This window comes from Temnothorax nylanderi, unplaced genomic scaffold, assembly GCF_030848795.1.
Source record: "Temnothorax nylanderi isolate EJ_2023f unplaced genomic scaffold, tnyl_v1.0 TNYL_tig0027_pilon, whole genome shotgun sequence".
Classification (NCBI taxonomy): domain Eukaryota; kingdom Metazoa; phylum Arthropoda; class Insecta; order Hymenoptera; family Formicidae; genus Temnothorax; species Temnothorax nylanderi.
Genome location: NW_027249089.1, coordinates 1,569,771 through 1,594,506, shown reverse-complemented (window position 1 = coordinate 1,594,506; position 24,736 = coordinate 1,569,771). Strand labels below are relative to the sequence as shown.

The window sequence follows — 24,736 nt, the reverse complement described above, 5'->3', positions numbered from 1 at the left end:
CCGCAAAACAGCATTAAACCACCGATCGACTGAAGCCGTCCCGGTGATCATTGATTCCCCATGCGGTGCTTATTGCCAATTAACTGTAATTGGACATTTCCACGGACGATGTATGCGCGCATACATATCCCACGTACAGATACCTCGATCGGCGGTATTCATCTTGCAGCACCCGTACGACATTAAATGACCTTAATGCGTCATTAACAGCTAAGTAGCCCGATGGGCTTGCCTTGATAAATCGATGCCCCTGTTCGGGATTAATTTCACCAGCCATGCGCGCTGGTGATCCAAGTGAGTTTCACTTTCGTGCATTGATCCTGCTTCCGCGTTCGATTGAATTCTTGATATGTTGCGAAGGGGGAGGAGGAGGTCATACCTAAACAATCTGCCAACGATTCAGGTGTAATATTAGATAGATATAATTAAATAATCTTTTAAATAATGCCATAATCTATATACGACATTAGTTAATTTAATGGAAACAAGTTTTGCTTCGTGGTTTAGACATTTGCACGCGAACGTGAGTGTTGATTATAATTTTGCAAATTTTCTCTGTACAGAGTATATTTCTTTTTAATCGTAAATGATGGATAAACATTAAATGAACAATTCCTGGGATAACATTTCTGAAATTTATATATATACACATATATACATTGTATATTAGTGTTTAGATAAAAAATATTGTGGTTAACGTAATTTTGGAAACTTAGAAATTTGACACAGCTGAATTTCTTTTCTCTATGAAAGCACCCTGGCTTTCTTAAGGCGCAAAGGTATAGTGACCGCCACGTTAAATAATGACGAAGGATTGCTTTTGATAACAGACTCGCCGCCGTAAATGCAATTACATCGCCTCGCAGCCGCGGGCAGATAAAGTAATAACACGACGATGAAACAAGAAACTGTATCTACCCAAGTTAACGCAATCTCTTCAGCAACGAATCAAGAACAGAAAAGCACTAAATTCCCGGATGTATTTCATTTCATTGTGCTAAAGCGGGTGCTATGTCAACATGACGAACGTCGGTGAAACTCGGGATTTAGAATGGCGCGCCGCTTAAATACCGGGGAGTTTAGCTCGGTAACGTAGTTCGAGTAATGGCCGTTTAATTTTTGCCCTGCGTAAAGCTAATTCACGCTTCGCGTCTGTAATTCCTAGGGCGTGGTATCTCCAGTGCCTCGGCAGGGTTGTAGGACACGAAACTTCATAACGAGCATTAATCCATCGAATAAAGTAGGTTCTATGCAAATCGGGCGCGTCTGAATTGCTCTTGCAAAAGTTTCCAAGGCCCGATAGAACAATTAGAATTTGAAGTTGGACCATCATCGAGCTCGTGTTTTACTTCTTACACACAAAAAAAAAGAACTTGTTTTATTGTTCATTAATTTATTATGAGATTTTACATCGGACGAGAGACGGAAGCAGGAACATTATTAATTATCCACGACACAGTTACAGAAGAAATTTTTACATTTGTCTTATATTCGACAATATCTTACTATATTTTCACGATGATTAAACAGTAATTTAAAAATCTACATTGTTTATTTATATCAGAGCTACTCTTTTATGTGCTCTAAATAGAATAGATCCATTATCTTTTATTCTCAAAACAGAAGCATAGCGGCATACTGCAAAACAAATGAGTTTTGCCAAGTAATAAGCGGAGTCGCTCATTTAAAACTAATTAGTTTTTTACGTTGAATTAAGTGCGGCTAATCGTAGATTGTGCAAATGTATTTTCAGGGACATAGTAATACCGAAATCTCGGGCGGTTCAACAGCGACGGATGAGGGCCGAAACATCGGTCGATTCCGACGACGACGACGCCTTCTTTGATTCCGAGGATGACGACGACGATCAGGACGAGTCAAAGTAAGTGACAACAGATTTCATTATTCGTTTAATCCACGTTGCACAGATTCGTTGCTTTAAACCCTCGATTAAAATATAAAGTTTCCTCGAAGCCCATATATTTGTTCGCCTCGAAATTACTCCGAACAAAGAATCTTATTCTTCTGAATTTTGAGATTGCAATATTTTTTTTATTTATTTATCTCAAATTTTATTTTTGTCATAATTTTACCGTTAACCAAAAAATATGGATAATAAATAAATATATATATTTCTGTGAGCTTGTGCTGAATTTTAAACTTTTTCTTTAAGAACGGTCCAAACTTTAACAATGTTCTTCTGGATGGTACTCTGAATAGACGCCATAGACGTGAGATTATTAATATTAGCATGAAGTCGAGCGGTAAGAATAAGACGTGATCCTTATGCGGACTGTAGACGGTTTCTTGAATAGTTCCGGAAACTTCATTTGGAAAAGCCGCATTGCGCGCGCGCTTCTGTTTAATACGACGGATGAAGTTTCAGGAAAAATTAGTTCTGAAGGTAACATTGCGCCCGGGAAACGCGCCGTAGCTCGTGTTTATATTTCGCAAGCCACGTCAAACGGGCATTATCAGCTCGTGCACAAGCTCCACAAACTTTAAACGCGGCTTTTCCGTGAAAAGAAAATTCCCCGAGCGGAATTGAGAATTTCATTTTGCAATGTAATCCTTTTGTGTCGATATGTATCGCGTAGACGGCGAAGTGGGAGGGAATTTTTCCCGAGAAGCGTGCGTTGCGATAGAATTGTAATAGAGGGAAGGATTATTGTATCGAACAATTCTCGCTCGAAATTCGATCTTCCATTTGAATTTGTGCGGATTCCGCACGTATCGAAAGAAACGGCGAAAGAAACAACGGACGCGTAACTTCCCCCCCCCCCCAGATTTCAACAGTTTATTTTGCGAAGTTTTACGAAAACGTTATCTCCGCTGCGCACTCGTCCCGATTGAAGATTAAGAGGTCAAAAATCGCGCGAGGGAAATCGCGCGTTAATTTCGTCCGGCCAGAGAAGCTCATTGACTTCGGAGATTTACTGATAGCTGCGCTCGGATAGTCTGGTAAATAATTAATTGCGAGGATAGTGACGTTCCTATAGAAATGGAGAGAATTCTTTCTATCTCTTTGTCAAACGATGCGTCAAATGGACCTTGCAAGTTCTCTTTGGAGGAGCGCGAGATCGAACACTCTTTTCCCTCGAGAATAAAGCCGCTCGAGCGCGAAATTGAAAACACTGTCGCCGTCATCGCATTTTCAAAGACGCGTGTCTTTACGCTTTCAGACGGCCGTTATTAAAACGAGCTTAATTCACTACTAGTTCAGGAATTGCAAGCGCAAATCTCTTTTATAACTTATAAGGAATGTATTATCGAATTAGCTTCTTTTTCATCACAAAAGAATTAATTAATTAGTAATTATTATTCTCTGATGTATATACTATTGTAATATCTAAAACTAATTGTATTAATTTGTACATCATAAGGATGTGCAATTATAATGATTAAAAGTACCGATTTTGTGTGGAACCGTTATTGCTTCAGGACAATTTACAACTGGTACTTTTTCTATTGCTCGTTGTAATGAATTAAACGTATGTAGTTGTATGTTTGTTGGTATATGTATAAGCTGTTATATTTGTGAAAACAAATTATTTTATATCCTGCTGATAGCTTTTGAAATTTTTGACTTTTTTATATTCATTTTTCTGGCTATATAATTGCACAGGATTGACATCGACTGACAAAGAAATTTTACCTTTGATTGAATTTTGCAACAAATTTTGTATCCTACTACTTGCATCTATTCTGCAAAACTAAACTCCTGAAATTCTTCAGTTTTATCTTATACTCGATGCGCATCTAATGTACTGAAAGTCGATATGCAAAAAAACATTTAACGCGGCTATTTAAAGCGGATCAATTAATAGTAAAAATTTGAAAAATATTTCTGCGATTTTTAATAATATTATACTAGTTAAATATTATTATAAATAACATCACATTAGTATTATACATATCACAAAAGTAACATTTGCTATCTTCAATTTTATCAGGCAAATACGTACATTAATTTCCATAACTTCGTGTAATCCCGCGAAAAAAAAATTTCATTTGGTAATAACGCTGCCTTGGCATCGTATTTGCTTTTCGTTTTTGGTACGTCAAACGTCAAATAGGAGTTAACGACACGTAGGTATAAAAACTCTGCAGACGTTTAATACTTCTCCCTAGGGAATAAAAACGTTGAAGGGGAAGACATGAAGAAAAGTAGAGGGAGAGAGAGAGAGAGAGAGAGAGAGAGAGAGAGAGAGAGAGAGGGAGGAGGTTGAGTCGCAACGAGTCGAAGCTTGACGGAAGGTTTCTTCCTGTTTAAATTTGCACGAGTCAGCAAGGTAAAAAACGTCTCGACTACCTTTTTTGACTTGGTTGTGCTTTCCGGAAATTCGTCACGCATGGTAAAAGATTATGTCTGACGCACAAAACGACAATGTTACACAATTTCGCGAAATTACTGTCTTTAGCGGCCTCGCGATCCTCGCCTGATATTTCCTCATTTGTCTAGCGCAGTGTCTTTCTTTAACATTTACATTTACATTCTTCCTTACGGAAGCTTCCTTTTCTGTATTATTCCCGTATTATCATAATGTAGGATATAGCGTAACGTAGTATAATACAATTGGATAAAATAGGATAGAACAACGACGTATTAAATTTTGGGATCAAAGAGTCCTGTACGAGGGCATGCATAAAATATTACGCGGTGCATTTTCTGTCCGTGAAATATACCTACAACATGTTTTGCAACAGCGTAGTTGCATATTTAAAAACATGTTAGAGACGGTTAAAAATGTTACAGGAAAGGGGTTTTTGCTTTCGAGTTTTATACTCTCGATAAAGTTAGATAGTTCTTTTTTTTCGCTAAAGAAACTTTTCATCGCAATACTTTCTTAATATGCGGTGGGTGTATTTCACGTGGGATGACTCGCGCGCGAGAAACGTATCGAAACTTTTATCCGGGAAAATAGATACCGATTTCAATTATCCGGAAATATTATCATATACTTCCGCGACGCATCGAAAATTCCCGGGTGCAGCTAGAAATGCCGACATTTTCTTCTTACGCGTTGTACAATTTTACGATTTCCACTATCTGAAGTTACTTCACCGGCGTCGGAAAGACAACGTCGTTTTGCATTTCAGGTCGCGGCAAGCAGTTCGCGAAATATTATCAACATTAATGTTTCCCGAAATTATGTCTTCGCATAATATTTGCATACTATCACGGAAACGGAGTCTTAGTAATATTATTCGCTCGCGAGCTTGCATCTTAAAGTGTTTCCGGTAATTCTTGTATGTCTTCGGTCTATTTAGTGCTTGCGCGAGGTCACCGCGTGTTTATCACGTTCAGAGAAGTTGCGAGATCAAAATTTATTTCTCGCAAATTGTAGAAGGTTGCCTCCGATCTCATGGTAACTTCACTTCGCGAGTATCTTGTGAGAAATTGCATGGGAACACTATTGACAAGAAGCCGTCGTTATAACGAACTCTTCTGCGTCATTGTACCGCTTCCCAATTATGTTTCTAACGCCATATTATCGTGCGATTTTATTCAAACCTCGGGGTGTTTTTTTTTTTTTTTTTACATGAAATTGCCAAATGAAAGGTCGTGTTCGAAAGGTCGAGCGGAAAATATCTCCCGAAAAAAAAAAAAAAAAAAAAAAAAAAAAAACAGATAGAGAATTTCTCTTTTTTTTACCATTCAACTGCGAAAAATTAATGCTTTCTATTTCATCCATATAATAATGAGATTATTTATCAAATATGGTCTTTAAAAAAATACTTCAGAGAAACGCGACAATACGACCTCGAATTTTTCATAAAAATAATTAGTCTACTACTGTATTTTTAATGAAATTATTTTTTTATATCATTTTTTAATAATAAATTTTTTAACAAAAATTTATGAAATAATCTTTTTTAGGAAAAACGACTTTTTAATAAAAATTATTAGTTTATTATTATTATCATCATCATATCTTTAGTCAAGTGGAATCACAATTTTTATACATTTTTTAATAATAAATTCTTTAAATTTTTTAAGTAAATCTTTCTCAATCTTTCTTAGGGAAAAGGTCGAGAGAGAAGTTTTTATAATTTTCGATAGTCGATATAAAACTTTTAAATAACAAAATCTTAAAATAAAATTTCCCTTAAAAATAATAAATCAATTTCATTTAGAAAGAGCATCAAGACTGTGTGGTCGAACAATAGATTCAATTGTATCTCTCAGCGTTTGCGAAGAGCTTTCCATTTTCAATTAGTTTTAATACAGAAGCTATTGATATCTTAGTGTTTCAGGTGAGAAAAAGTCGACGACGAATTGGTTAAAGAAGCTGTCATTAAGATTGAGGGCTTTCGGTACAACTCATATAACGCCGTCGTCTTCAATCTAGCTCGGAATCGGATTGCACCGTGGTAATCTTTTTTCCTTCGGAGAGAAGCGCACGACTCGATGGCTGCAATTTGCAGCGCGCATTCAAAGGCGCGGCAGCCACTTGTTCTATTTGCGACGAGAGCCTCGCAGCTCTGCCCGAGCTGCCGTCACTCGTTTGCCTTTGTCGTAATTAGTGAGGCGAGGAAGCGGGGGGGGGGGGTCCCTCTTCGAGCGACTTTTGTTAACGAATAATTATTCGTTAATCCCTCAATCAAATTTTTTTTTCCGATTTCCTATATCTAATCGAATATCGTGCTCGCTATTTTTGATGACGAGCCACGACGTTTAGGGCTCTTCCGTTTTTCCCGAAAGCTTTTCCGGAGGGTGGACAAGCCGTCGACGCTTACGTCGATTCTCGAGTCTGCATAAGCCGTTATCAATAGCCGTTACGGGCGATGAGATCGGATTTGGTTTGCAGCCACGGTAACCAAGGACGGAATTTTACATGAAGTAGAAACGCGTCTCATTTGCCTCGAGCGACCCACCGTGTGTTCCTGTGTTCCGTTCTACTACCGGCGCGCCGTGCGACCGCTGCTTTCTCATGTTTAATTCAAAATTTGGCCGTTGGTCGCGCAGTCGATATGCTTTGACGATTTCCGTCTGACTAAGTCCATGTCCTTCTTCCTCTCCTTCGTGGGTCTTTTTACTGCCAGGAGTATACGGCTGTCCAAAGGCAAAGATCTTTGAGCGATTTCTATTTGTAACTTCGACGCACATACACATGAATCCAAATTATCCGATGGAAACTTCTCTATTCTAGATCGGAGTTCTCGTATTTGCGAAGACAGACAAGTATATAGCATATACAATTTAACTTAGGGTTCTACTACAAAGTTTAAACTACAAAATTTTCCTTTATTAAAACGCGAAGTCCAAGTCATTCATATTAAGCCGAAGTTTAATATGAATTATTATGAATTTTGTTATTATGCACTTGATTTACAATCGTCAAGTGCTCCGCTGCCATTATCTATAAATCGTATCCCGTTTAAAATTTATAGAAATTTTCTGGATTCCAGGTTAATTGCGTTTTAATAAATTTATTTCCCGCGATTGCTTTTTTCACGGATATTCTCCTTTCTTTATATCTGAATTGAAAGTGACGTGCATGGTATAATCGTTTAAATATCGTGAAATCTGTATAGAGGAATTTTTGGATGGCAGAATTTGTATGAAATGTACAATTTTGATAAATAGAACAGCTGGACAAATATTTACCTGGATTGGACCCGTCATTGAGCCACAACGATGAGATTCACGTTTGAGAGAAACGATTGAATTTCACATCGCTTTCTGGGATAGGAATCGATTAATTCTGACAAGAATTTCATTGTCATCGCTTTCTTCTCCCCGTCGATTCGATCCGCGGGAATTTCCAATAATTGAAAAATAGATTCCGCTGTACGCGCGCTCTCGGATTCGCGTATGGTATGGTATCGAGAACTGATTACGCGGCTGAGGAGTTCGAGGAAGTGGAGAATACGGGGGGATACGATAAGTGAATCGGGATCCGTGAAAAAGAAGAGGGTGAGAAACAGAAGCGAGACGAGAGACGAACCGAGAAATAGGATGATGGTAAAAGTTTTAATTCGCAAAGTGCTTTGGCGTATCGTTAATTATAAGCAAACAGTGCCGGGTATACGGTTTTGCAATTAAAACGGGAAATGCCCGATGGATCCTATGAGCGCCGTCGCCGTCGTCGTCGCGACGTCGGCTCGTTCATTACGAGCTTCAATCTCCGGTGTGCGATGTTCAGCGGGTCGTTAATAGCAGCGACTCCTCCTGTCGATCGTCAAGAAAAATCGTCGTACGCTGACAAAGACAGCTCGTACGCCCGCTCAGGATTCTTTTTGCGAGTCAGCTTTTCCCACGTTGCGCCGCGAGCCGACGCTTTGTCTTCGTCAAAGAGCCAGGCCTGCGAAGGGAGCTTTAAAGTCGATGTACAGACTGTCCCGCGGTAGTTTAACTCTCGGTTCCAGACTCGTTGGCCAATTTATGGTCGATATATTTCCCTAGTGGGAAAATTGACGCGATCTTTTTTCGCTGACTTTTTATTGTCATTATTATCATCGTTTACAGTTTACACAGTAAGTAGCAGCAGTAGCAGCAGGCTATATAGGAATGGTTAAAAATGACTCCAATTGATTATAATTTTACACTACAAATTTAACAGTGTATATAGTAGATACGATATATAAACGCATATATTTATATAAATATACAATACAAACATATTACGTATAAAAATAATCTGTTTCCTCTGTTGTCTTATCTGTAGTCTGTGATGATATAGGATTTTTTAAATATAATTATATTAATATAACCGAATGTTTTGCTATTTGTTGAAAGCAAATTTTAATTCCAATAACTTAAATTTTAACGGTTGTCTAAAACACGATTCGTAATTATATAAACGCCAATTGCACTTTTTGAAAACGTAATGCATGTCAACAGACATACGTAAGCGGACGAATACCGAAGATTTTATTTTAAATATTTTCAATGACTTTTTATGTCTCTATATCGTTTCATGATAAAAAATTTCAATATAAAATGTTCTAAAGTAATCTCTAGTTAAAATTTTAGCTGCAGTTTGTTTTGTTATTATACATTATTAAAATATAGGTCTCCCCTACTTTTCTCATGTTTGCTATTCAAAGATAACGTGCGATTTCTGGGATCTATATACTTATTTCGTACTTCATTTCGTACTTGCGTGTATTTCATGCACAGAATATCTATAGAACGATGATAGAAGCTTCTTCTCTTTTTGAGATGTTAAGGCGAAAATTTTAACGAAAAGATACGTTATACTATGATAACGTATTGTAACTGATGATAAATCTGAATTTTAAATATATTTTATGAAATATTTTATATAGCAGCTTTCGATATTTGGACATTCGAAATATTGATGTTAGCCACATTTTTTTAATTGCGCGTTGCGTAACAATTTATATTTTTAGGGGGTCGGGGGAGATAGATTGTTATAGAAAGGCAATTCGAGTGTCAATATCAAACAATTTATTGAGACTGATACATGTAAAAATGTAAATGGCTTTGAATTATAAAACACGTGACTGCGCACATTTCCATTATGCAATGGATATCATTATTTAGAAGTTTTATATTGTACTCGTAAAGGCTTCTCTCGACATTCTGCCTCAGAACAATTTATTACAAACATTTTTGTTAAATAATTTATTATTAAAAATAGAATTAAAAAATAATGATTCTGCTGCAGGCAATTTAACAGAAATACCGAGATTGAATTTTGTGATGGTGCAATATAAATCTTAATACAATGTAAATCTTTTTTTATAAGATAAATGAATGACCGCATGAAAATAATAAGTATACATGCGAGTATACTAGAAGTCTAATGTGCAATATTTCGAAGAATGTTATTAATGAACGTTCTAAGTGAAAAATATATATGTCTTATAAATATATATACTAACTCATAAATTTTAGAACATAGCACAATAATTCAAATAAATAAACACTAATAACGCCATGCATTCTGCAATAATATTAAATAAATTACATCACTTATTTTAGAAAAGACTTTACTATATTTCTGTTGTGTGTGTGTGTGTGTTTGTTGTGAAATAAAAATTTTTAAATTTATCATCTTTTTTAACAGGACAGATTTAATTATAGAAGAAAATGTAAAGAAAAGAATTTCATGGTTCTAATAAATAATTTATATTTAAGTACATGTTCATCATTCAACGATTACAGAAATATAATTACGACGCATCCTGGAGGAATACCTTCGCGGTCCAAATTATTTCTCAATGAGTGAAAATCAATCGTTTTATCCTCATTTTAACTTAATTAACGGATCTAATATGAATCAAAGAATTTCTACTATTTGAAGGAATTTATGGAGATTTCAAATATATGTATATTTACAAGGGAACGTTTGAAACTGTTTCTCGCCAGTTTTGATGGGCTTTGAATATGTTGTGCAATAGCAAAAAATAACAAACACGTATTTTTTTATATCAGCTTTGAACCATGTTTAGGGGTTGAAACAACCCCTCGAACGAAATTCCATATATTTGATTACGAGTGAATATCTTTGAAACTGTGAGGTATATGAAAAAATGTTTTAGACAAAAAGGTTACGGTTTAAGTGATCTTGAATCTCTGTAGCGTGTATTTAGATTTTTAAAAAAATTTTCATATTTTTAAATATAGGTACTCTTCAATGTTATTTTTGCAAAAATATAACCTTTAAAAGAACTTAAATGCACGATTACAGAGATGACATAATAACCTTTTTATCTAAAACATGTTTTCATATACTTCACGGTTTCAGAGATATTCACTCGTAATCAAATATATGAAATTTTTTTCGAAGGTTTGTTTCAATCTCTAAACATGCTGCGAAACCAATAAAAAAAAATACGTGTCTGTTATTTTTTAGCTACAACATATCCAAAGCTCATCAAAATCGGTGAGGGACAGTTCCAAACGTACCCTTGTTAGTTTGTAATCATGCATCGATTGAATGATTGAAGAATTACGTGAGATTACTACGAAGCATTACATCAAATCCAACTCGATATATAGGACTGCAAAAAGTTAGAAACTGCAATTTATTTCAATAGCATTTCGTCAGTGATATAGTTTAAGGCTAGTCTCAGCATTTTATGCTGAACGATATTGCGCATCTTACAAAGAATGTTTCTTGAAAATCTTATTGGCGCTCGTAGATTGTTGGATCGTCTGGAGAGTAATAAACAGTTTTTCATTTTATAGTAACTCCCACGGATTTTCCGCGAGAGAGAACGGTGGCATTCCCGTAGATTCCGATTCCCCCGTGCTGCCCGCTCATGTCCAGTCGCTTCCTCTCTAAATAAATCGTCCACCCTTTCGCTGCAAATATATTTCCCGTAGGCAGCTGCCGTCGTTTGTTACTTCGAGGGCACGATTGAAACGCAAAGTTTCACATTGGATGAGGGGTGGTGATATGGCCCGAGGTAACTGGCCGGGAAAAGGGACGCGGGACGTGAGAGGGGCCGTGTAGGGGATTACATTTCGCATTCATGGAATTCCATCGAGGCCGCGTAAATCAAAAGTTCGAGGGCGGCGTATATAAGCGCGGCGACGGGGAACGCAACGGTACGCGGCGAAAATACGCGAGCAGAACCGAGACCGAAGAAAGATCCGCGATTGTTTCCTTTCTCGGCATTGCTTACGCATCATCGTGTGCCTCGATTCCCCCCGTTTTCTCGGCAATATCGCCGTGACAGTCGGAATGCACGAGGGGCAAGGGAAAAATCGCGAATGGCGACAATGGTGTGATAACAGTTGGACGGCGTGCGACCTGTGTTACGCGTATCAGTGACGACCGCATTTGAGATCGGAGACAGATAGGGAAGTTTTATTTGTTCCTCCGGGATTCAAGTTCTTAACTTGCCGATAGCACCAGCTACCACGCTACACCATGAGAAATGGCGTGAGAGCTTTTGTTTCATTTTTAATTCTACTGAGAAATTTCTAAGCGTCCATTTGTTAGAAATATCTATTGGTTAGAGAATAAAATTATATTTCTTGTGATAATATCACTCTTTCTAAAGATAAAAATGATCGTCTTCTTACATAATTTTTCGCCGATTAATATTTATGTTTCATCCATTTTAAGTCGATAATTTTTGCTCTTTAGGAGATATAAAAGAAGATTTATCTCGAATTAAACAAAAACCAAATATTTAAATTTTTCTGAGTTCCAAGTGTGTCATAGGTAAATAACGGAAAATATGTTAGTATAATAGAGATCAGAAAAAATATTGGTAAAGATAAAAGATAAATTATTTCAAGTTTATTTTTACAATAAATTTGGAAGTTTATAACAATTTAAGATTGTTTTTTTTTTACTTTGCGTTATTTTAGTACGTTAAACATTTTGCCTCATATTTCAGGATAAAATTCTAATTTTATATTTTCGTACGCGTGCGCGTATAATTTTTAAAATGTTTTTTGTATTATGCGCATAAAATTATAAATGGTACTTTATTTTAAATTCTGATACAAATTATAAATTATTTAAAGTGGGCTTTATTTTATAATTTACTGTATTATTTATGTTATTTTGGACTTTAATCGAATGTAGAAATAATACGTCTTCTTTTAAACAAAGTTATTTTAGGTAAACATTATCACGTATCTTTTCTCACTAGAGACTACAACTTAAAAAAAAAGTAATTGCGAGAACTGAGTTGAGCATTACAGTATATCGCAATTATAAATTATATTTGTAAAACAAGTCAATCTCATGCTTCAAGATAATTTAACATTGGTAAAATAACCTGTATTTTTAATAATCCGTACATTTAATTGATTCGAAGCCCAAACGAGAATCCAATTTAATTAATACCAGTATAATCAGCGTCGGTTAATTATATCTTGCTGCACTTCTCGGAGTAAAGTGCTCTACGTTTTCATTTCGTCGACGATGAATTATATGGGAGGAACTTTCCCAGGCGATTAATTAAACACTGCCTTGCGATATTAATTTTCAATGAATTTTTAATTACACGTTGTAATAGCTGCAACTCGTCACGCAAAAGTAGGTAACGCTATTCTCCAGCATCCAATTTGTCAAGCTTTATATGCTCTCTACAGTTTCATCTCAGAAATGTTCGTTTTCCATTTTCGAAATAACTTTTTTGTATCCTGTCCGCTGCAGCAGCGCCGCGCGATCTTGTTTCGATCGTTGAATTTAGATTCCGACGAAAGTATCGTCGAGAGAGGAAGGTAATGGTTTATCCTGAACATCCAAAGTAGACACGATAAAGTTCGAGTGCCACCTGACGAAAGTTTCGAGCTTCTCACAGGCGGCTTCGCCCGGGCGGCCAAGTCTCCCAATACAGAGGGGGTGGATTAAAGGTGGATTGGCATGTGCATTACCACCCGCCACGCCTTTCCAGTTACACGATTTGTTCCCTCGCTGAATATCCCACCGCAAGAAGGGGACCATCGACATCTCTCCCTGAATCGAGCGCAATCGAAATCTAACTGAAAACTTTTTCTCGGAGGGGGAACGACCTATGCCAGTTAACGATAAATAGCGGTCTATCAGTGCAAGTACTAAGCGTGATTACATGTTTACTGAGTCGAGGAAACTAAATTTCGATATGCTTCCATTTTGGTTGCCGCGCGTTCGATCCTGAATATCTCTCTCAAGAGTTTAACAATTTTTCGTGATCTACGGTACCTATGTGGCAGCGCTCTCGCTGAAATTTATTTACATCTGTGAATTGTGAACTGAATCGTGAGAATTACGTTCACATATTTTTCGGTATTATTATTATTATACGCGGAAAAACATATTTTATTTAGGAAAAACTTAATCTACCAGATCGTTGAACTTTTCTTTTTCTTTCCGTACATTCTTCTTTCGTCATTAATCTTTTAGATTTATTCGCTCTTTTTCTGCTGAATACATGTCACGTCTATTTCTCTCTCTCTCTCTCATTCTCTCACTCTCAATATGTTTATAAAATATGAAATTTAAGCACACAGATCGGCAATGATTGCACGCATCGATGCATACTCCGGCTCCGAGCATGCATAAACCTCACAATTAATTCGATGCGAGCCGAATTTCCGTTTCCGCAAAACTCGGCCGGTCGACAATTGTTGCGGCCACGACATCACGTTGAAAATTGCCATTGAATTATGGAGCGATTAATATCGACACGTAACGTGGCTCATAATGCGGAAGTCCCCCCTTCCCCTCCTCCTGCCAACGAAGATTCCGCGGGGCATCCATCCTCCCCGCAAGACAAGGCGAATTCGACCACAATAGCGTCGGTACGTTCTCCTTCGAGAATTTGCGGTCGTGCGCAAACGCGTAATTAGTTTAAACCGAGTAACGTGGTAATTAAGCCGGTTTAACTCCTTTATCACAAGGTGAAGCGGACGCCACTGTCTACGTTAGTCTCGTATCTCGGTTGTCCCTGTTTATCCGCTCGGCTTCTCCAGTTTATCCGCCCCATCATATCACGCATCTTGACTTACAGGCGGGAAGTCTCCGTTCGAAAAACTCCCGTTAATTTTATACGCACGAGCTTCAAAGCAGCTTTCTTCGTTCGTACCCGGAATGTGTCTAACGAGCGAGTCCTGACGCGTTAATTCATTAACAGCGGATGTAAGTAAGCTACACGAGGGAGATTTTTCTGCCCTGATCCCGATAAATTTGATTCTGATAGTGCCAGGGATAAACACAACGTTCGATCGATATTCGACGATCGTTGCGCAACACTCGCGAATTTTGCAATTTTGTAAAGATCATAATTGCGTTCAAAATGTTCCCCGAGTATTATTCTCTCCCTATTTCCAGGACCCTTCAGGTAAAACGTTCCGTTTTCTCTTGATGGAAATTCGTAGATTTACCGCATCAATGAGATTTTTGTGAGGGATTCGGAAGATTCTCTCGCAGTATCGCGCGGAATTAACGGGGTAACAAAAGGCAAGACGCGGGCGCACGCGGCCGTGAAACGTCAGTCGAAGCGGGAACACGCCGGGAATAATATGTACAATGGCGCGCTTAGGCGGCAGCAGGCAAGCAATTCTGGAGATTAAACCCAGCCATATCTGTAATTGACTCCCCTTGGCACATCCTCGGCTTTTCATTATTCAGAATCGCGCTGAAGGAGCGAGCAAACCAGAGACTTTTCCAGCCTCTCGTCGCGACTTCCAAGAGCGTCGTCCTAGTGTTCCGATTAGTATTCTCCTGCGCAAAGCGATGCCTTTGATCTTTATTTTCCGCTGAACTGCGCGATGCGCGACTGTACGTTCTTGGACTTTCATCGTACGTTAATCACGACATAATTAATTCCGTCTACCCCTTCGCTATCTCCGAACAGCGAACCTTCATTCGCGAACAAACAACCGACAATTTGTAACGACGGACATGTCGTCGAGATAGCTTCGGCCAGAACGGACCACAAAGCTGCAAAGCCCAGCATAAAGCGTTTGCGTAGTGCATCGTCTCCCACGAGGGTTCATAAATTTTTACGAGAGATTTTATGAGCTTCATATCAGGACTATAGGTATACAGGGCGAGTACAGGGCCTACGTCATCTCGTCCTCGCCCGTTCTCGATATCCAGTGACACGTCGTTTAACAAAATTCACAAGCGGCGCGCACGGTGCACGGCGCGCGAGAGAGCATCGAATTTCGATATTCTCTCGCGAGCGAGCGCCCGGCCGGCAGTTCGTCCTTTGTCTCTCACTTGCCGAACCGGTCTCTCTAGGAACACACGCGTCTGTCGACAGCCGAGTCCGAGTTTAAAGCCATCCGTTGGTGTTTTTCCTATGTTACAGGTGCCAAGAATGTCCCGTGGTGAAGCCTACGTTCCTCTGCGGAAGCGACAATCGCACGTACAGCTCGCCGTGCCGTCTCGAGTACCACAATTGCATTCACCATACTTCCGTCCACATCTTCTGCAAAGGTTTTTGTCCGTGCAAAGGTAAGATATATATATATATATATATATATATATATGTTTGTCTATGCCCGAGTCGAGCTTAAGCCGAAACGTTGATTTAATCTCGGCTATTTAAAGGCGAGGGAGAACTCTAGTGAACTTCAAATAATCTCAAAAATGCACGTACTATTGATAATGGTTATTCTTTGGCTACAAACATTTAAGCGATTCAATCCTTTTTTATTGCCTTTTTTTTTGTTTCTTTAATACATTATTCAATTCTTACTTCTATTCTTTTATGATACATATTAATAATTATTTTATAGCTAAATGATAATCTTTTTTAATTTCGAATAAAATCTTTGTTTAAAGACATTTTTTGCTGATAAAAGAGAAGAAATGGTATTTTTGTCACACGAATTAATTGTCGGTTTTTACACTTTGTATATTTTCACTTTTTTTTGTAGAGAGAGGGAGGGAAGAGAAAGAGAGAGGGAAGAGAGAGAAAGAGTTTTATAGGATTATGTTTGGTCGAAAAACTTCAATGTATTTTTCAATTATCTTTTCTACGAACCATAACCAAACCATATTTGTACGATGTCAGTCGTAAAAAAATTGATTAAAATATAAAACTTCCGTGGAAAATACAATGTAATGAAAATGTATGCTTAAACTGTATTTGTCCATTACGCAATTTAAAAAATGTTAATACGTAGAATATAAAGAAAACGAGGGAAAACGAGCTATTCACTCGGCTATTCATTATGAAATATATTATGAAATTTTAATTTGTTTTTAAATTCTCTTCACATGCTTACTACAGTTGTCTTTCAAAACAACATTAAGTAAATAAACTCGATCGCGACATTATCTCCAGTCAAGAGAATTTAGTATTAATAATTATAATTACATTCGAATGCAGAGATTGCGCCAATTTATTAAAATAATCATTAATTTAGCTCAACCGTGAATCTAAATAATTCCTTTGTTATATATTTAATTAGGGAATCTAATAATTGGTATACATCTCTAATCGATGTTTTACAATTAATTACATCTAAATGTAACGTAAAACAATAAAACATCTTTGTGTTATTCCACCGAAAATAAAATTAACATTTGAATATAATCGCACGTAGATAAGACGATTAGATTGCAAAAGCGAATTACAGAAATTTTATTATCGTGACGAGTTTTACGACAACATACGGAGAATTTGACTGAATGGTTAATCACAATAGAAGTGAGAGCCCAAGTCAGTGACGACTTGTAAAAAGCGAGTCTGCGAGATTCAATGCGCAAGATCAATTTGTAAGCATATTCATGCTGGGATATACGTATGTATTGTAAGTTTCACAATGGTGTGGGGGCCGCGCTTTGCATCGCGCTCTGCGCCTCGACGACACGTGGACCTTCCATGAATATTCATAATTGGCGGTTAGAACAATAGTGCCGCTTTTGGGCATACAACGCGATGTACCTCGGTAAACGTTGAGCGAATCGTGAATTGTCGTCGAATCGGGGGAACAGGCAAGATTCAGGACCGATTGAATTTTGCGAACCGGCAATTTGTTATTTGCTCTTAACGTATACACACATTCTTGCATCATATTCAAGATATAGAAACGAACAGGGATATTAATAACAAAAACGTACGTGTATATGTTTCCAAGAAAATTTCAGTGATGTTCTTCATCGAAAATTTAAGTTGAGAAGTTTTGCAATATTCATGCATAAAATAGAACCTGGCAAATGTGGCGTAAAGTTTCAAAAGTAGATATATTGAATGAATAAATGTATATATTTCATGATTGACATGTATTTTAGCACTTTTGATGTTATCTCATGAATCAAATATGAAAACGCGAAGATGTCATTAAAATTTACAATTAAATATTAAGAACGAATACTGATGAATAATGCAAATGAAAAGATCTATCTTTAAAATTTAAATTACACATTTTTGAAAATGCTAAATATATTTTAACGTAAATGTTTCAACGTGATATAAACTGGAACGGAGTACTTATTTCGTAGAAAATTTGTTTCGCGGAAGATTTAAAGCTACGCAGACAGCAATCTCTGGGCTGCGCGACGCTAATGTATGGCGAAGAGAAAAAAGGACCTGGAATAAATTTCACTCAACGCTCGTTGATATTAATGAATATCAACGAGCGAAGCTCCAATCATCTAAATTTACCGGCTCGTCGGTATATGAGTGGTAATTGAATTTTATGAAGTTGCATCGATGCCGCGATCGCCCGTGTTTCGCCCGGGAAAAATCATAACGATCGCCGATCGCGAATGAAGTGCACGTGCTAATTTCGAAAGGCTTGTTTGGCCGCACGGTTAATGAGTGGCGATTGATTCGTAAATACGATTGATTTCAATGGCGGTTGCATTTTTATCAGCCATTCCGTAACGTCGCGCACGTGCGCCCCGCTGTTTTCGTGTTTTCATGTTTTAAACATTAATATGGGGCAATAAAATGTTATCGTTTTCACGATCGAACGGCTTGCAACATACCTACGTGCGGAATATCGATTATCAGGTGCGATGCCGTTAGGACTATCATGTTTGCGGTCGGATGATCCACTGTCGGAGATCCGGTAAGCTTGATGAAAAATGATGTGCCGCTGTCGAGATAAAATGTTTATGCAGGGATCAATCTTTCGTGAAGTTCTCGGTTGAATTAAATATCTGGCGAATATGATGCATAATTTCGACGGTCTGTCTTCCAAGGACAAGAAATGACTGAAAGCTTAAAATAAAAACGGTAACCTAAGTGCCAAGTGTGAAAAACGGGGCACAACAATGCTTTGGGACGAATACATTTTTTGCACGTGACGTAGAATCTTACTTTTGCCGGTAATTCCAGTCGTATCCTTGTATTTTTTGCCGTTTCGTCCTGCTTTTAAATCAGATCCTACCTTAAGCACCCGGGTCCCGCGCCGTAAAAATTTTCCTGTTTTTCTGGCGGAGAAATTATTGACGTTCTCCACTTGGAGCCCAGCGTCTCTTCTCCCGCGTCTCGTTCGAGACGACAAGCCCGGGGACTTCGGCGCGCACGTCGCGCGGAAAAATCACTCCCGCCCGTCGTCGGATGGGCGGAAAGTGCCCTGCCGTTTAAAAGCGCAGTCGGCTTTTCGATTTCTGACATGCAATTTGTCGGCAGTCACGCTCGAGTTGATTCGGGCTAACGAACCAAGTATTTTCGACGCGTCGCGTCGCCGGGACGAAATGTAATTCCGCCGCGACTTGCAATCAGCGTGTGCCGCGAGAAGAGTACATTAATCAGAGGTGAAATTTTGCAGTCGCCGATCTGCGAACGTACTCGAAGAAGACGCAGATGCAGAGGAAGAAGATGCTCATGGGCAAGATGGGCCGTAGCCACGACATCACCCTCACGCCCCGCGACTTCAATTACGATAATCATCACTACCAGTATCTCAAGTACACGAAACGTGGCAAGGTAAGTCATATTTGCTTGTTACGCTGCATTTCCGCTGCAAACGACAGGGAAAATATTATGCGGTGTCCTTACCTACATCGCAATTGAGTTCTCGGATGGAAATGTGTTTCCCCACCGTGCTTGCCGCACTATATATTTTCTTGCGCATACGTAACTGCATTATACAACGTATAACACGTTGTATAATACATATCAATTGTCTGCGGAAGAAACGCCCGTCATTTTTATTAGCAAATAGTGCAAAAAGAATATACATTTATGAACTTGTTAAAATAAATATTATAAAAGGACCAACAATTTAGCTGATTGAATGACAGTATGGTATTTAATTCATGTCATTCTGTTTATTCATTACGAGTTAACAGCTATTTCGTTTTTTCAACTTCCTGATTGTCTTTATTCTATGTGTAATTATCACATAATATTATTCTCAATTTTTATCTACATTATTATATATGTTTTTAATTTATTATTTAATCAAATAAATTTTTATATTACTGATAAATGTTAATGTAAAATTCATAAATTAGAAAAGTAAATCACTGTTATCTCTCTTATCTTAGCTGAAGCTAGTTTTATATATTATTTTTATCTCTTTAAATACTAATAATTGAGCTGACAAGTCGAGTGTTGAATCGTGACGATTGCTCTAATGCTTTTCAATATAGAGCTATTTTTGCCAAGAAAGATTCTTGGACGATTTAGAAAACAAATATCGATTATAAATTAACCAGCTTGCTCTGTTAAAAATAAAAAATAAGATTCGATATATACCCACGTTACAATATTTGCACATTATATAAACGTGATACGTATATGTGTGTTTGTCTGTAATCATTTAATAAGTAATTAATAAAGTATTTAATAAATAATTAGATATTATTTAAAATTTGTGTAGCATATCTTTAACATTTTATACGAAAATTGGACGTATAAATTAAATTATTAGAAATAATAAAGTAATAACGAGTGTTGAAATAGTACTTGCGAATAATTAATGCAAGAAGTAATTATACTTTCCGCAAAAATGTAAGATAGTAGATATTATATAACAGACAGATTATTAGTAATGTGAGCTGTGATTTATGTGCAGGATTGCAATTTTCAACCAGGCAATGCGAAGGCATTTTCTTCGCATAAAACCCCATAAAAATGGATTACGGCAAACGTGCTGTTTCAGAAGAAACATAAGTCCGTACTTTATAGCTTCGTGGTTTGTTCGTTACTTTTAACTCTTTACAGATTTGTGAAGTAGCTCTCCGGTAATAGTACAGCTCTTTTAAATTTCTTACACATACATACATATTTCCTGCGCTGTCATAGTAAACAGCATCATTTTTAAAAACTATCTTTATCTCGCTAAGTAAATCGTTGGGAATATGTTGAAATTAGAAAGTGTTAATTAAATTCAACTAGCTGGAATTTACGGGTTGACTGAAATTTACGACTGACCTTTGAATAGGTACCCATTTGTTTGCCAAAGAATTTCGAAGAGGGCGGAACGGGTTGGTTCCACTCTCCGTGGCACAGAGCAGACGGAAGAGGATACAGATGTACTCGCTGTATTTTTGTTCGCGTTAAGAACAAAGAGTCTACAGATCACGTTTACGATACTAAAACGAGGCGGGGCCCTCCCTCCGTGTAAATCACACAACGCTGCGTTTCCCTAGGTTGCACTTTCACGATGCGCGCTCTCTCTCTCTCACCCTCGGCGATTATCGATCCGATCTCAAGAAAGCGCTACTTTCGGCGCTTAAAATTACAAGGTCGCAAGCACAGATGTTGAGCTAGGTTCGCTCGATGAGACCCTGTCCTCACCGACAGGAGAGAATTCCGAAAACTGGTAATCACAGACTGAACTGGTCATTTGTCAGAACTCGAATTCCACTGCGCGCTGACTCGAGAAAAAAAAATTAAAATTATGAAAGAGCATCACGCTCTGTGTGTACCTAGAGACAAATTATCTTTTGCTTTGCGTTGCTCAGAATGACCCTTAAAAAAATTATAAATTATTGCACGTGTAAAGTTAAGGCAGTACGTATATACATATAAAAGATAGGCTGAAACAGAGTTTTTTTTTAGGAATCCTTTAAAAACTTTTAGAGCAATCAAACTTTTTTTAATTTAAAAGTATAAAGTCACACACCACAATATTCATAAGGCATCTGCTGCTATCATGATTACAACATTACGTTTACAACAAATTAAAATGATGTAGAAGTTACTGTAACTACATAAAAGTATATACTTTAAATAAAAAAGAAGTTTGATTACATTCCGTAAATAGTTTCTGAGAAAGTAAATTCTTGAAGAAACTCTCTTACTTTTCTATTTTTCTATTCTTCTACACTCTCTTAATACGGAATGACATTCGGATTCTCAATTGTAAGACTACGCGAAAGCTTTTCTCAAACAACATTTGTTTCTTCTTTTCTTCTATTCTTCTCACAAAATGCACTGACGTCACGTAAGGAGCCGAATTCTTTTTTCGCGTCGCGAACTTGTTCGTACAAACAAAAAGAGAGAGTAAATCCTGACTCAAATTTGATTTCGATTTTCCCTTGTTTCGTTCCCTCGCTTCGTTCCTGCATTTCGCACAGGATGACACTGAGCTGCATACCGTTGCAGTACCGTTGCTACAAAATTGATTCATTCAAAATTTTTCAGTCGGCGAGTTTTATTGCTATCGGCATATACGTAAAAGTGTAACAACTTTCCGCATCGCTGATGCGCATCCGAAGAGAACTTCCCGATATGCGAGTTCTCTCTCGCTTTTCATTGACGTACAATTACTTAAACTTGTACACAGCTGTTTTTAGTAAAAGACGCTTTTCTCTTTCTCTCGGTCGGTGCTAAAGCACTTATGCGCGTCACATTTAGTATTATTCGCCTTCTTTTCGCGCTTCCACCCATTCTCGCGAATCTTATGATCTCCCCGGGGGAATTTATGAACGCAGCCGCTTACGCTAAAAAGCAACGTCCAATATTGTAGCTTCCATCGCCCGCAGCTCGGGCTGTATTCTTCATCCTGTTACCCGTGCATTACCGTTCCTACTCCCCGTTCGACGATAAATACAGGATGTATCTTAAACATAAGTTTAGGGGGAGCTCTATGTACGGGACGTACAGCGAGGAAGATTCTTGTATAAACTGGCGTAAAAAAATCGCTGAATATTCTTTTATTCTGGATTTTTAAGTATATATTTTACATCGAACCATCACAATGGCTGAGTTTCAATTTGTTTGAGGAATGGTACAAAAGCCACGAAGTACCCACTTTCTACTAACTTTTCTTTTTCTCTTCAGAATGTCGGAAAATCAGATATATGCAATACTCTCGGAATTCCATTGAAATTGCAATGTCGAAAATAAATCGATTCAGAGCTGTCGCGTCTTAATGAAATCACTAACTTTCACGATCTTTGATTACAAAATATTCAATTTGGATGATTTTAAATAACTGCTATTTCGGAATCGTCTCGTTTCGATAAAATTTCAAGGTGCATTTGGCGTTAAATTTAATTCCGCAGTTCCGATGTTTATTTCAGGAAAACATGAGATTTGTGCGGATAGAATATGTTCGGCAATGTCAGGCGTGCATTTCGATACTAGGACAAATATGATCCCGTGACGTTTCCTAAAACGATTTTCATGTTTTGCCGCGTATCAGCGTCACGCGGAGGCAGAGGAGCGCGCCGAGCGCGGCGTGCACGGCTGCACTGCGGCGAGAATTTTCCGAAAGCCCATGACAAATCGATCGGATCGAACGCGGTCCGCGATTGATTGGCACATTATTTTAATGGCGGTCCACGTTATAGCCGGTGCACGGAATGAACCGGCGCAGGAAGCCGCTTTAATTTATTTGAACCCGCGCGTGCCCCGCGCGCCCCTGCCCAATTATCGCTACACGCCGATGCAAATGCGCGACGATATACGAAATCGAACGCGTATCCCGTTCGGTGATACGGCGATCTCGTGAATTAAATTTCGGGTAGCCGTTAACCTCGCCCATTTACTCCGCCACAGAAAACACAATTTTAAACTCTCGTTTGCAAATAAACATGGACCATGGGAGCGTTGAGCGTTTTCCTCCCGCCCCCGTCCCGTTTCCGAATAAATTCTTCTCCCCCTTTGCGAATTATCCACAATCGACGGTGGCTTCGAAAAGATTTATTTATGCGTGACCTTTCGCAAATTGCTCCCTTTGTCGGTCGCATTTGCCAGGAGGAGTCATGTGATTTTCCGGAATTTTTCGCTCGCGCAGATACCGCGCGCGGAGCGCTATTATATTGAGAGATGGAAACTTCACCGGAATTCGCCCATCGACAAGTAATACAGTTTCAAATCTAATTTCGTTCGCGTACCCGATCGAGCCGCACAACTTTTGCCACGGGCCCTCCAAATGAATTCGCCTTCCGACTCCCCGGAGATTCGTTCGTTCCTGATATTAATGACGCAGGATTTTTTCAGAGTAGATTATTTTTTCTCTCTTCTCTATATATATATTCACAAAATCGTATATGTGATTCGCATCTATATATATATATATATATATATATATATCCGAGATGACGCTAGCCACATACGATTTTGAAAAATATACGCTGATGAAAGCCGGGAACATCCGCCGGCGCAAATAGTAGTGAAAACATTCAACGGTGGATAGCGTCTAATGGAAGAAAAATAGAGGACGCCGCAAGGAGGGACCGTAAATCTGCTCCGCTTCAATAGCCGGCGGCTAATGGAAATCGCGAATTAACTCGCCCTCGAATTAACTTCCTCGTTAGGTCTCTCTCAATTAATCGCGATTACGTCGAGCGTTGCGCAACAATTCGATATATTTGCATGTATTACGTCATAAGTGCCTCTACAACGTTCATACACTACACGCGTCTTGCATAAAAACATCATAGCGCACCGCGAAGAATGCATTCACGTCCGGCGTCATCTCCCATTTCGGAAGTTTCGTCGGCGGTAAAAGTTAGAGCCCCGGCGCGCCAAATAAAATATCCTTTGTTCTAAGAGACGGAGGCGCGAGGTAGAAAAATCCTCCCGAGTTCACCATCGTCTCGCTCGACAAAAGACTCCTCCGAATTATCTGGCCGCGAAGCGAGTCTAAATATTTGGACAGGACTTCTCCTGGCCGTGCCCGTAAAAATATTATTCCGCTTTAGAACGTCCGCGTACCTCTTTTGCGATCTTCCTTTCGATAAAACGTGCAGAGCTTCGTTGTGGCATTATCCTGATTTGCAGTGCGTGCTAATCAAAACTTTGATGTCGACGATAACGCGCGTTTATCGCTATGTTATCACGGCAGCGTGACCGCGCCTTGTATTTCTTCGAAATCTCGATGCGATCGCCAACAAGCCTTTGGCGAAATATTAACATATAATTGTTAACGTATTAACATTTTTTAGCTATAATA

General features: G+C 38.3%; 1 protein-coding gene across 1 annotated transcript in view; it reads left to right on the top strand.

The window, feature by feature from the left end:
- Cow (Proteoglycan Cow) overlaps positions 1-24,736 on the top strand; it is a 111,074-nt gene that overhangs the window by 69,584 nt on the left and 16,754 nt on the right. Inside the window, exons 4-6 of the mRNA XM_071701945.1 lie at positions 1,754-1,882; positions 15,736-15,881; positions 19,154-19,311. Of these exons, the coding sequence (XP_071558046.1) occupies positions 1,754-1,882; positions 15,736-15,881; positions 19,154-19,311 (433 nt within the window). The remainder of the gene's footprint in view (positions 1-1,753; positions 1,883-15,735; positions 15,882-19,153; positions 19,312-24,736) is intronic.